General features: G+C 28.3%; 3 protein-coding genes across 4 annotated transcripts; 1 reads left to right on the top strand and 2 right to left on the bottom strand.

The window, feature by feature from the left end:
* Window positions 1-193: 193 nt before the first annotated feature.
* RpL37A (ribosomal protein L37A) lies at window positions 194-1,060 on the bottom strand. Its single transcript, XM_018444855.1, has 3 exons — window positions 980-1,060; window positions 589-717; window positions 194-371 (listed from the first exon to the last, which is right to left on the bottom strand). Exons 1-3 carry the CDS (start codon window positions 980-982, stop codon window positions 225-227), a joined length of 279 nt encoding a protein of 92 aa, XP_018300357.1. The 5' UTR covers window positions 983-1,060; the 3' UTR covers window positions 194-224.
* Window positions 1,061-2,337: 1,277 nt separating this feature from the next.
* LOC108720688 (SH3 domain-binding glutamic acid-rich protein homolog) lies at window positions 2,338-5,825 on the top strand. 2 transcript variants are annotated; one of them, XR_001936537.1, is made up of 6 exons: window positions 2,338-2,741; window positions 3,578-3,760; window positions 3,868-4,017; window positions 4,992-5,032; window positions 5,137-5,420; window positions 5,514-5,825. XR_001936537.1 is itself a non-coding variant. In XM_018444814.1 (5 exons), exons 1-5 carry the CDS (start codon window positions 2,697-2,699, stop codon window positions 5,303-5,305), a joined length of 588 nt encoding a protein of 195 aa, XP_018300316.1. In that variant the 5' UTR covers window positions 2,338-2,696; the 3' UTR covers window positions 5,306-5,825. The 2 variants fall into 2 exon arrangements, 1 of the variants encoding a protein (XP_018300316.1); XM_018444814.1 differs by having other exon boundaries at window positions 5,137-5,825.
* A 1,613-nt stretch (window positions 5,826-7,438) lies between these two features.
* kri (uracil phosphoribosyltransferase krishah) lies at window positions 7,439-13,068 on the bottom strand. Its single transcript, XM_018444850.1, has 7 exons — window positions 12,814-13,068; window positions 12,457-12,499; window positions 11,747-11,896; window positions 11,516-11,660; window positions 11,295-11,425; window positions 11,105-11,168; window positions 7,439-7,690 (listed from the first exon to the last, which is right to left on the bottom strand). The coding sequence occupies exons 1-7, from the start codon at window positions 12,939-12,941 to the stop codon at window positions 7,638-7,640; spliced, it is 714 nt and encodes a 237-aa protein (XP_018300352.1). The 5' UTR covers window positions 12,942-13,068; the 3' UTR covers window positions 7,439-7,637.
* Window positions 13,069-13,600: the final 532 nt, after the last annotated feature.

A 13,600-nucleotide genomic window follows, 5' to 3' on the forward strand; every position in this document is an offset into this window, starting at 1 on the left:
TATCAACAATAAAAAATTAAAGCCAAATAATTGTGAGTAATGTTGAAACATAGATGAGTTTGACAAACATGTGAAGTATTCAATAAAATTAATATCAATTTAATAAAATTCAATTGTAAATGTCATGATTGCTCAGGTCATTCAATAATATCAATTAAAAACGGTTGGTTTGTATTAAATAAAATTACAAGTATAATTGTTAAAAAGATATTTATTACATACATTTACTGTTCTTTGACTTCACGTAATCTACGTACAGCTGATCTTACTGAAGCAGCGGCTGTCGTAGAATATACCCATGCACCACCAGCAACTGTCCTTTTACATCGTTTGCAGGACCAGATTCCTACGACACTACGTTTCATGGCCTCCTGTTAGAAAATGAAAATAGTATCGTTTAACACAGTTGATAGTATCTTGAATTAATTGCATTAAATTGTGAAATAATGTTCGTATAAAAGATTTACTATAGAACATATCTATGATAAAAAGAATTTATTATATCAAAATCTTAATTTAAAAAAGAATATCAAACATTTTGAAAATTTATCTTTCCAATTCATAGTATAAAGCACGACAATTACTTACCTTACCACAAAACGAGCAAGTATACTTGCTGTGTTGGGTAATTTCCATTTTCTTGACCATTTTCCTAAGGGAAGCACCGTAACGGGTGCCATATTTACCGGTGATTCCTACCTTCTTCGTGCGTTTCGCCTGTTAAAATTCAAGCAGTTTTAGGGCCTCTGCACTACAGGTAACTTCAATGATATTAAAGATCAGAAATATACAATCGAACAAACGCTTTCAAAACATAACCTCGTTATAAGGTTAGAACTCTCACAGATATGTAATATTAGCATTTTACGATAAAATATATATATAAAAAATTTTTTGATAGCCATTATTCTTATTTGGTGATCAACATAACGTAGATTTCATTAAGATTTGATACGTAAAATTCGATAAAATATCTTACCATTTTTAACAGGTAAAGATCACTCTCGTTAAGAACCGGAAAGAATTAGGAAAGAAGCGAAGTAACCTCACACAGCACAGGCAGCACTGCAGCACAGTGATAGCGTCGTGCAACATCGGAATTCGGAAGTTAGCGACGAAAGTATGAATGATAAATTTCAAATTATAGCGGGAAAAACTTGTTTAAAATTAATGGCAAATTTTTCCATTATTTATGAACGCTATTTTATATCGCGAATTACATATATGTATTATTTTTCTTCTGAAGAAAATATTACGTACATGTATTTCAGTCATTAAAAATATTACAATAGGTACACATTGTAAGAAAATATTAAATATACCATTATTATAATAAAAAATTGTTCTGTAATGATAAAAAGATATTTTTTAGTAAAACAAAATATGAATTTCTAAACTTGAAATATATTGTATAATTTAACAAAATTTCAACAGAGAAAACGTGTATATTTTTAATACGCACATTTTTAAGAAATCACATATAATATAATTTTTAAATTAAATTTAAAAAAAGATAGATATATACTCGAGATATATTAGAAGTTAAAGATTAAATGGGATTACGGACACATGTTTGCGTGTATGAACGAAATACTTACAAAAAGAAAGTCCTCGCTAATTCAATTTAATTCAAACCGCTGACCAACACGGCTTATCGACTACTACTAGTTACCTAACACAGGAACGTACACACAAATGTATCGTAAGGGCATACAGTTTTAAATACTGAATAAAGAGTCTTCGGTGTCTCGGATTTTAATGTATGTAGAACTGTGTAGAACTATATTGCGTGAATAATTACAAGTAGAACCTCAATTTCTCTAAGAGCTTCATTATTATCTTTCAAAAATGGTCTTTGTCGAAAAAAATTCAAGTAAAAAAATACTTTAACTTACTATTTAAATTTCTTTGCAAACAATGAATCAATTAACAATGCTATAAGTTACATAATTCGATTACTATAGTCAAACACTTCGTAGTCCAGACTATGCCCGATGCATCCAAACAAATGTCATCATCTATTATGTTTTTTAACAAATTTCCAAAAATACACGTTATATAATGTCATCGTAACGCGTTACATAATCGCGAGGGAGGCTGACGAATGAAAAGAATCGGCGTTTCGTGGAGTTTCGAAAAATTATTTTTCCAGACTAACGCGATTTTTTTTTATAAACGTTACGCAGCGCGCGACATAGTGGAAGTTACCAGATTTGTAACGCATAAAAAATTGTATTCCCTCCTCCAATCCCGGATTATCTTTTTTAAAAAAGTGTAGGTATACATGATATGCATTCTTTTTTGTGATAGGTAATCCTAAGTGGGAAAATCATTCGTTCCATCCCTGGGAAGATCAAAGAGGAACCGGCCCGGTATGACGTAGGCCTGGCCAGGCAGTCCGGCTCCGTTTCTCTTGGGATCGGTGCGTCACTCGTGTCGACGTGCGAGCGGCTAATAGCGGAATCCACCGCCACGACGAGCGACCGGTTGGTGGTCGGCTATCCACCGTTGCCCCCCGCGATCGTTCCCGCACGTCGCGTCGTCCGGATCCGGCGCGCCGCCTAATCGGAGCGGAGCGGAGCGTATAGCGTAGCGTGGCGTAGCACAGCGCGGCGCAGTGCAACGAGGGGAACGCCAGGGAACGCGCGTCGTCCAGTCTAGGAAGTACGGCCGGTGGTGGTCGCACAGCCAGCGCGATGGTCGTCAAGATCTACGTATCGGGTATCAGCGGCAACAAGGAAGTGAGTGCCTATGGTTTTCAAGCGATGAGCTCCGGATGTCGCGATACTCGACCACGGCGCCTGGTCGGACGGGCAATCCTCGGTACCACCGCCGTCGTCATCGTCGTCGCTGTATCAGGTTACAATGCGAATGGCACGCATTAGCAGCCCTGGGGCGTTTAATAATCGCGGACTGTCATACGCGATATGACGCGCGGGTACTGCGCGTTTTTTTTATCGGTTTCGCTGATCGTTTTCCCTGACAATGGACGCACGGTGGTGTCACGCCAGTTTTCCAGCTGTTTATCGCGGGTCTCATCCGGTTCTGTTTATTTTTATCAGGAGTGACGATTGTCGAATTGTCATGTACAATTTATTTAACTTGATTACTTGATAGTTCCATTACTGATAAGACAAATGTGAATTTCTGTGTATTTGTATCTTTTGATCTCCTTTGTTTGTTAAACATACTGCAAATATTTCTATTGAGAATATTAATAGTATTAATATAGAAAATTGTCATTAATATTTTACAGCAACGAATATTATAAATTTTATTTTTAGGAGTGAAAATGTATAAAAATGATAGATAATTGCATTTTTGGCAGACTTTATTACATATCGGATTTTCTAGCAAATGTATACAACTGTATGAAACTTTAGTAGAAATTAAATTAGGTTTTATAACATATAAATGTTACAAATGTTATGAAATTTATATTTAATATTAATTTCTACTTTTTTAAATATTTGTTATTTTTTAATCAATAACAGATTATATAACATCCAAGTAGTCGCACATATTAATTAAATTGGAAGAGTTTGAAAAATTTTAAATACATGTAAACATGTTACAGGTGAAGAAAAGACAGCAACGTGTATTGATGATTTTAGATAGTAAAAATGTAGAATACGAGATCATCGATATAACAGAGCCAGACAAGGAACTGGAGAAAGAATTTATGCAAGCTAACAGTAATGCTAGAAATAACAAGTATCCATTGCCTCCACAGATATTTAATGAGGATGATTATTGCGGCGTAATTATCTTTTCTTTGTGTCATTTATGCGACAAGCAATAGAAGATAACTATTGAAAAAGTATTACGTCATTTTTTACAAATAATAAAAGCGGTTAAATATTGCAGGATTATGAAGATTTTGATTTAGCAAATGAAATGGATGAACTGGAAAAATTTTTGAAAGTAACGCCAGCGATTAGTACTGCAGAAATCACTCTAGACTCAAAATCTCAGAGTGATGGAATTCAAGAGAATGGAAATACTTCAAGTCGAGAGGTAAAACTATGTTCCCACTGAAGCAACAGCGAGAAACTTTTTATTAATGTTTCATGAAAAGTTGCCAATTGTTGTCGAAAGTTTTTGATATTTCTTAATGTTTTTTTGTTGCTAGCGACAAAAATTGTTGCTTGTCATGTGTTTCCAATCAAAGCGATAAATATCAATCAAAGGAAGATGAAAAATACATCTCAACAGAAATAGAAGTTCCTTCAGTAGGACGTTTTGTTGCCAGTATGAAAAATGAAAATTTTGACTTGCCAATCCCACAGGGAACAAAAAAATGCATTCTTTAAAAAAGTCGGACTTGATCTTATTCACATTTTTCATTTTTTTTTTTATCATTGTTGATCATGAGATATATATTACAGCTACAAGAAATAAATCTTGAACTGTTTTTCACATAACACAATAAACTGCTTTGTTTCTTAAGTGTGGACAATTATTAGTTGCTAGAAACGAATAAAACTGGAAGAAAATCCAAATGTTTCTGTGATTATGTCGCTTCAATGAAGAAAAAACGTTTCTACAAGTTAACATATGTTAGATAATTAGGAAACATTTAGCAACAGCAAATAATAAAAAGTTTTTTGTTGTTGCTTCAATGGAGACATAGCTTAACATTGTTCCTTTGTTTCGGAACTGCAACCTAAAAAAAAAGCTTTGTCACAAGTTTCTAAATCATATATTCATAAGAAATTACTGTCACGCTTATTATGTGACACGTGTACGACATATGACAAATTGTTTTTATATTTATTTACTTATTTATAGATCTTTCCAAAGAAACTAACATATGATGATACAAATTAATAACTTATACATTTCATTATTTTATAACGAGCCTTTTATCCGTATATAAAATTATTTCAATTTTTACTTATTTTTGTTTATTAGTCTAACTTTGTTACTAAATTTATATTGTAGTTTATATACATTTTATTTATCTAACATTTGCAATCTATTTTTTTCAGCCTTCCGCAGACAAAGAAGCAGATGTACTACTTTCCGATAGGTAATTATTATAATAAACAACTTAATATGGAAATATATTTAAAATATATATACATTATACTTTGATTAAAAATATTGAATAATTAGTTTATAATTATGTTCTAGTTTACCAGAAAGGACAACTTTAGAAAGTGAGACTAAAGCTTTAGAAGATTCTAAACCAACCGAAGTAGATAACGCGGCAAAAGTTATCGCTAGCGATGAAGGTGAACACACTGAAGATAGTGGTGATAAAAATGAAGAGAAGTCCGACGACCAAGAGAAAGAGGAATAGATACAAGATATACCCATGTAAATTTGGGATATTCCACACAATGACATCCTTCCTTTTCCACCCACAAACGTATTTTGCAAAGCTACGTTTATTACATTACTAAGGCTGAATGAAGGTACTGCCAAGATAATATTCTGCTTTGCAGAAAGTCTGTTGATCAGTATGACGCATGGAACATTCTTTTATAGAATATACTTTGTATTTTTAGATCAAACGCGTCTTCACCAAATGTTTTGCAACAGGTCTGATTAGGTGATATGAGACAATTCCTTCATATCGCTATCTTTATGTTTACATCCTCACGTTTGTTTATTATTTTTGCATTGTTTCGCACTGCACCATACCTGACACATTATAGCACATCCGAACTGAAGTATATATATATATGTGTATATATATATATATATATTCTTTTACATGTGCTTTTTCGTTATTTTGTTGCCGCGTGCAAAGCGTACAAAAGTTAATATAGGATATAGCAATACATACATATACACAATATCATTTGAGATATATGAGGACAGATATATAGATAAATATGTATTATAATTGAATTTTTTAATTTTTAGATATAATTAATTTGTTACGTGAGAAAAAAATTTTGATATTTATATTATACTTTTAATCAAATACAGCAGTATTAAAGATAGGTTTGGCTTGTAATAAAAATTTTTATTTTGACATTTCATTTATTGCGTTAAGCTAATCAGTCTTTCCAAATATGCTTTAGGAAGTTATTGATTTCTTGAGCTTAATTATATATTACATATGTTAGAAATAGTATTAGAAAAAACAGAACAAAAGAAGAGATTTCTAGATTTTTATAACTGAATTATAAATATCTTTTTTATGGTATATAAACTCTTCCATTTTCTACTCATAAACAAAATTATGCTGATGTGTATGATTCATTATGGCGTGACATGATTTCATTGATATGTGTGTATATGACTCATGCTTATTCAACAGTCTATTCGATCATTAGAATCTTTGCATCTAAAATCGAACAATTAAGTTCTTACAAGTTCTATTTTTGAAAATAGAAAAATTGGTTTATAATGCTTGTAAATTATATTGTAATAATATAAAATTTTAAAGCAAAAGTGAGAATTTTTTACAACTGCTACTATTGAAACAACACATGAATGTTTTAATATATATAATAAAATAACGTATATACGAAAAATTTTTATAACTAGCACAAAATGTGCAATGAATTTAAAAAAGTTTTTGAATCAAGTCTGATATTATTCAAATTCGTGTATTCTAAATAATTATCCTTGGTAAATAGTGGCAGTTGTATCGTTGAAAAGGCCTATATGATATATTATTGTTTCTTTTATTATTATTAATCATGACATTTCCTTCCTACGTGTGTGCTCAGCAAGATTAATATCTTGCATACATCTTTTATTGCTTGTCCATCGTTCAAACAATACTTCCGCCATAAAAAATTAAACTTTATCCAGTATTTGCTACAAGTTGCTTTGTTATAAATAAATAAATAAAATAAAAAGTTATTTTTGCTATTATAATTCTATTCTTCAACACGATACATTAAATCTATTAACATCGCACATGTAAATGTAATAATTTACTGCTACAATCAAAGAGAACTATGGCAAAGTTTTATTCATGTTAACATGTCTTTCTTATTACAAGGATGAGGAGGAGAAGATGGTAACAATAAAGATTGAATATTAATGTTAAAATAAATTTTAACATACTATATTAAAGGTATAATCATTAAATATAATCATATTTACAAAAATATTCATCATATATATATATATTATACACAAATATGTGTATATATGTGTATATACATATATATATATATAGATCAATAGCGATCATTGTTACATGCATACAAGAATTTACTAATAAATACAATGATTCAAGTTTAAAATTCTGTTTATATATCCTTTAAAAAAATTCATTTCTAACATTTTTCACCAAATAATAAATATATGATTTATAACATAACAATATATATTTTAGGAAATTGATATATAATTCCGTATTCTATCATTAAATAAGGTAAGTATATATAGGTATACAATATACAAATGTGTGAATATAATTCTATGATAAAAAAAAGTCTGAAGCACAGTATTTATGCTGGTTTCTTTTAAAAGCGATATAAAAACTAGCTATGCGTAAAATATACTTTTTGATATAACAATATCTAAAAATATTCTTTACCCTTTCTCAAGTTAAAAATAGTGCATAATCTGATTGATCTACACAAGTTGTTATAACGTTCAGTGTAATATAGATAATTAAACTTGCTATTTCATAGGTTCAATTGAGATCTAACGATACTATATCCTCAATTATCTTTCTCTTGTATATTTGATGTCTCCATTACAACACGAGTACAGCCTGAAACCAATAATTATCAATATTTTTATAATACACGTTTGTGGAATAAGTATATATAAAAGTATTTTTATTTATATCTAAAAAAATCTATGAAGAAACTTCAAAAGGTAACATTTGTTAAAAATCTTCAAATTACATTTTCATCAATAATGAAATATATGTAAAATATATTTGTTATTCTCAGTAACATTAATTATATATCGAAATTTTAATAATTAAAAACAAAATGAGATACTTCAGATTAAACAAAGTTTTACAAATACATTTTTTAAACAAATTTAAAGTTGCTCTTTTTCTCTCTTCAGCGAAAAATTTCATTACTAATAACGTAAAACAATTTTTTAATTATAATTAGAAAGTTTAGAGAATATATGAGTGTATAGCAAATAAATTTAATAAATTACAAAATTAGTATTTATTAATTAAATGTATTAATGAAGAATCATTAATACAATAAATAATTATGTTCTATTATAATGATGATAATATTTTAACTCTTTCCAATGTATATTAAAATATAAAAAAATACATAAAAATAAAACATAGTCCAGTTTCAGAGTTACATTTATTTTACTAATGCTATTTGTCGTATTATTTAATTAATAATCATTGTGCACACATATCTATTTATCAATATTACGCATACAATTTGCATGAAACAAACTTGTTGCTGATGCAAAGATGTTAAACAATTAATTATCAATGTAAATAAATCTATACACAATCATATATATATATATATATAAACTATAAACATCTTGTGTCCAATAACAGGAATTTACATCATATAAATTATTGGTCTTACTGGTATTGCTGTACTTATTCAATGCAGCTTTTTCATAGGCACGTTATAAGGCAAATAGTTTAATAAAAATGCTGTAATCAAGATTTTTAAGAACAAATTTAAGAAGCGTTTTTTACTGAATCTTGATTTTCTTTAAGATGTTGATTTTAAAATGTTATATCTTTTAATAGTTTAATCAAATACATAATAATTAACTATTGGAAAATTACACAAAATTGTTATCATACTTCTATTCGAAACTTGCTACATGTAAAAGCTGCATAGCTCATTCAATGGGCATGTAAGCAAATATATATATAATAAATAAGTAATTATATCTTTACTGAAAGCAAAGATTTATATAGTTATACATGATGCTTTTTTCTAATTTTCAATTATTGAGTTAAATTGTATTTTGACTTTATGTACCGAGTGTATATGTTGTACATAAAATAATTCCTAATGTATACCCCTGTTGTACATATACATTCTTTGCTCTTAACTGACATTAACGAATAATTATGACTATCTCTTTGAATGCATCAATATATTTGTATTAAGTAGGTAAATAAATTATGCAGTGCACTTGTAATATTTAATTCTCTTTATATTAAGTAAAATATGATATATTTTTTGTCTCTGTAAACTTATTGTGTACAAAATTTGAACCTATTTCGACTAAAACGTATTAAGTATACGTATAACACGTATATAATCGTATTAACACGTAATGTATACAAACACAATATTCTATTAAAATTACGTATAAAATGCAACATTTAAGAATGAAAAAAATTACCGGGTCTTTAAGAATTAAAAGTTTTGAGTTATAAGTTTCTTCATTAAGTATTTCATTTTTTGCCATAAATTTGAACACATGCATAAGTATGATTGTAAAATCATGGCAATATTATATGTTTAAGACTATTATACATTCTAATAGAACAAATTATGCTTATTAGCTTACTTATATAATGCGATATAAATAGATCGATTTCTCACATATCTATAAACAAGCTATATGTAACAAAAATAATTATGTATAGTGTATTATTTTACGATCGTATAACATATAATGAGGTATTCTTTCTTTTCGACAATGCTTAAGTTAAATTGTTGAATAATTCGATATTATTTTAACTTAACTACATACTGTAAATGAATACTTCATTATGCATATATTGTTAAGAGGAAATTATGCTTTATATTGACTCAAGATTCATCAATGTATATTAATCTTAATTCATACAAAATTAATATGTTCAGAATATAATCGCATACAGATATAATATAATGATATATTTATAAACCAGATCCAAATAAAAAAATAAAAGCATACTTTAATTTTAAAATATTTTATATATATTTTTTTAATTAGCACATGTAATTACTTATAATTCCTTATAATTCCTCTTGTTTATAATATATAACATATAAATATATTATACACATATTATATTCTGTATGTGTACACAGAAAACCTGACATTACTAAACTTTAATAAACTTAGAAATTTAATGTCAGTTAAGAGATTTTCAATTCAGTGAGATTTTTTTACGAAATGTAAAAATAAAATAATTTTGGAAATAATTGTTTGTAATGTCAAGCTCTTAATTATTTGTCTATTAAATTGTTTGCTTTTCTCTGGGACGGTGATTCTATAAATCTGTATTTAAGAGATGTGTGTTACGTATGTAATATGTAATACCTGAACTGGTAATTTCGCATATGATATATTTTTACCACTTAGCTTATCTTAATGCAAGATATTTTATGCAAATATTTGATACTAAGTAGCATACATAAAACCGATAATCCAATATCTATTACAAACATAAGAGAATTAAAAATTTTGATGAAAAATTGTTATCTCATCTAATCTCTAAAAGTTGTTAAAAAGAGATGTCATTGTAAAAATATTAATTATTTCATCAGTATTGAAACAATTCCAAGTACATTTAAAATAAGTATATTACTTTTACAGTCTTATTACACATAGAGAAAATCAAGAGAATGCTTACAGCTAGTAGATTTAAACTTTAAAACAAAATTTTTTTATAATTTAAAAAATTTATGATTATTTGTATATTATATTTTTCAGTATACTTATATTATAAGATAAATTTATATAAAGTTTTTATAACTTATTTATAAATCATTAAATTGTCAAATATGCATCACACTAATATATAATATAATCTCTCAATCATAGATTAACCTATTCTAAATTAAAATATCAGAAAATAAAAGATAAAATATTTAATTTTTTTTAATACAAAATGGATAAAGTATTATATTTTAATTATATTTTAATATTCGAAAAATTAATTCAAATATAAAAAATCATATTTTAATATCTAAAATATGAAGTAAAATACAAATAAAATAAAAAATAAGTATTAAAAATATTAAAATTTATAGAGAATGTAAAAACAAACATTCAACATTACATTTTTTTTTATTGTTATAGACTACTATTAAATATCACAAAAAATAATTTTAATTATTAATTTAGCTTAATATTTATCTTTAGCATGTAATCATTCTTAACTGATTTTCTCTCGGCTTAATTATGCATTAAGTTCGTGTCTTGGCATATTATACAATAATGAAATATAATTAATCCGTACCAAAGTATTTTTGTCCAAAATGATTTGGTGCAACAGTATGGATTTCTGACGTTAAGATCTTCATCTATAAAAAAAACAAAATTTTACTTACAAAATAAATATATTATAAATATTACACATTATCAGATAAATACAATTTAATAAATTTTTACTGATTCATACAAATGCAAATACGAATAATAGAAATCACCTTAGGAAAGGCAGTGACTAGAGATTTGGCTGCAATCGGTGTACAAAACAAATTTGACAGGATAATGTTTTCTTCGAGTACATTATGTTCTTTTAATACAGCTATAGCTTTTATAACAGTATTTCCTGTACCTATATATGTGTAATAAATATAAAATTTATTACAATTATTTTTCAAATAAATGCCAATACACTCTCAAAATTAGAATCTCTAGTACTTACTCATTATTGGATACATCAACAAGACTTTTCTCTCAGATATATCATCTGGGAATTTAGCATAAACTACTCTAGCTTCATGCGTGTCCATATCACTTTCTACTAATATTTTACCAATTCTGATACTACGACAACAATCTCTTAGACCCTGAAAGACATTATTCCATGAGTTAGCAATTAGTTTGCACAAATATATCATCATCTTGGTATACTTAGGATTAATTAAGGTTGTACCTGTTCCATAGCCTCTCCACTTCTTACAATAGATACACCACAATTTCCCTTCTGATATTTTAAACCTTTGTATTTGGCACCAGTTGGAGTTGTCACCACACATTTTGTAAAAGGCAATTGATTCAAACTCTCTTCAATAACTAATCTGATCTAAAATATTTCAGTAAAAATCATAATTTCATTTCTTCACATAATAAATAAAAATTAGAAACTTTTAACAATCATATTAGATATTTTTTTAATATCTATATTAAATAGATAATTAGTAAACTATACAAAGTTCAGAGAACACTTTCAGCATAATGTATCATGTATGCTATGATAATAGCTACGTTTACATGCGCTTAGTCCGAAACCTGTACGATAAGTGTTTTTGTTTAACCTACAGGATAAACAAGGATACCTATTGTATAGATTGCAGACTAAGGGCACAGGTTTACAATGTAAACGTAGCCATTATGGAATCATAGTATAATTCGAACAGGGTATATTTTTAACAAGGCTATGTTAAAAAAATACAACGGTTGAGTAAACACTTGCTGCTATGTAATATATTTATTATTACGCTTGTTAATATATTCTTCTACATTTATCATATAGATTTAAAAGTCTACTTTAATCACAGACAAAATTACTGAACATTCTCTTATTTGTTATATTTTTTTAACTTAGCCAGTATAAGCAGTATTACAAGATCAAACGTATCTTACCAAACGATCAGCATAGAATTTGAAATCACTCCTCGTAGTATTCCTATAAAACAAGATCTATTAATGAACAGCTCCTAGTTATTTTCAATAATCAATATATCTACACAAAAATTTAATATTTTATAAATCTCTAAATATATTATTATATATACATGTCTATACATACTGGCATACAAACGAATAACTTGATAAATATTTATAATTCTTTTGAATGACAATTTTGTGATTTTGAAATTATATAGACTAGAGATTCAAGAAAAAATTAAATAGATAAAATATATCTATTTATCTCAATATAAAATATTTGTACTTATGATTACGATTTAAAGCGAACATATTTAATGAAAAGATACTTACTTATCCCGCAAAATGGTTTGCAACTCTTTCACCTGGTTGTTGCAAGGTAAAATTTTTAGGTTAGTACCATATTCATCGATCTCGTGATTATCATTCTGCAACTTCACCGTAGTGTCCGCGCTTCCCATGACGAATACAGACGAATGCGTTGCACCACGTGTCGCCGACAATACAATTGTAAATGATTGTAATAACGACTGATAATAAATTATGATTAGCCCGGTTTATTTTATCTAGCCATAATCGCTATTGTCAGTAAATGAGCAAACCTAGCTTAGACGTCTAACCGTCTAACGTCTACAAGTACGTTCAGTTTCCACGCTCACACGCTGTAAGCTGTAAGCATCAGTTTGTCCTTATTATCTATGGCTGCGTTCAGCAGAACGGTTGTTTTGCAACTGTTGGAAGTTTCCTTCGCGCTAATTGGATCATACTTTTAGATCTAGAAGAATGGTCCTATCTCAGCAGACAATTATAAAACGGTTGCAAAACTGTTGAGTCTGCTGAACGCAGCCAATCAGATCTTATATTTAAGACCGTCTTAAGTTCAGCCTTGAGATGTCATGAACCAATCAAAGGACCGCATTAGCATCTTAAGACATTACTTAAGACAGTCTTGAAATAAGAACCGACTATGAATACCGGCCTAAGCTCGGATCTACAATAAGCTACAATAGGTGTTTTAAGCCTTAAATTATAAGAAATTGACCAATTACAGTCAAATCCGAGGGGAATAATCGACTGTGATTCGCCCATTTCTTATGGCTTAAAACCCTATTGTAGATCC

This window comes from Mycetomoellerius zeteki, unplaced genomic scaffold (genome assembly GCF_001594055.1).
Source record: "Mycetomoellerius zeteki isolate Tzet28-1 unplaced genomic scaffold, Tzet1.0 scaffold155, whole genome shotgun sequence".
Taxonomy (NCBI): Eukaryota; Metazoa; Arthropoda; class Insecta; order Hymenoptera; family Formicidae; genus Mycetomoellerius; species Mycetomoellerius zeteki.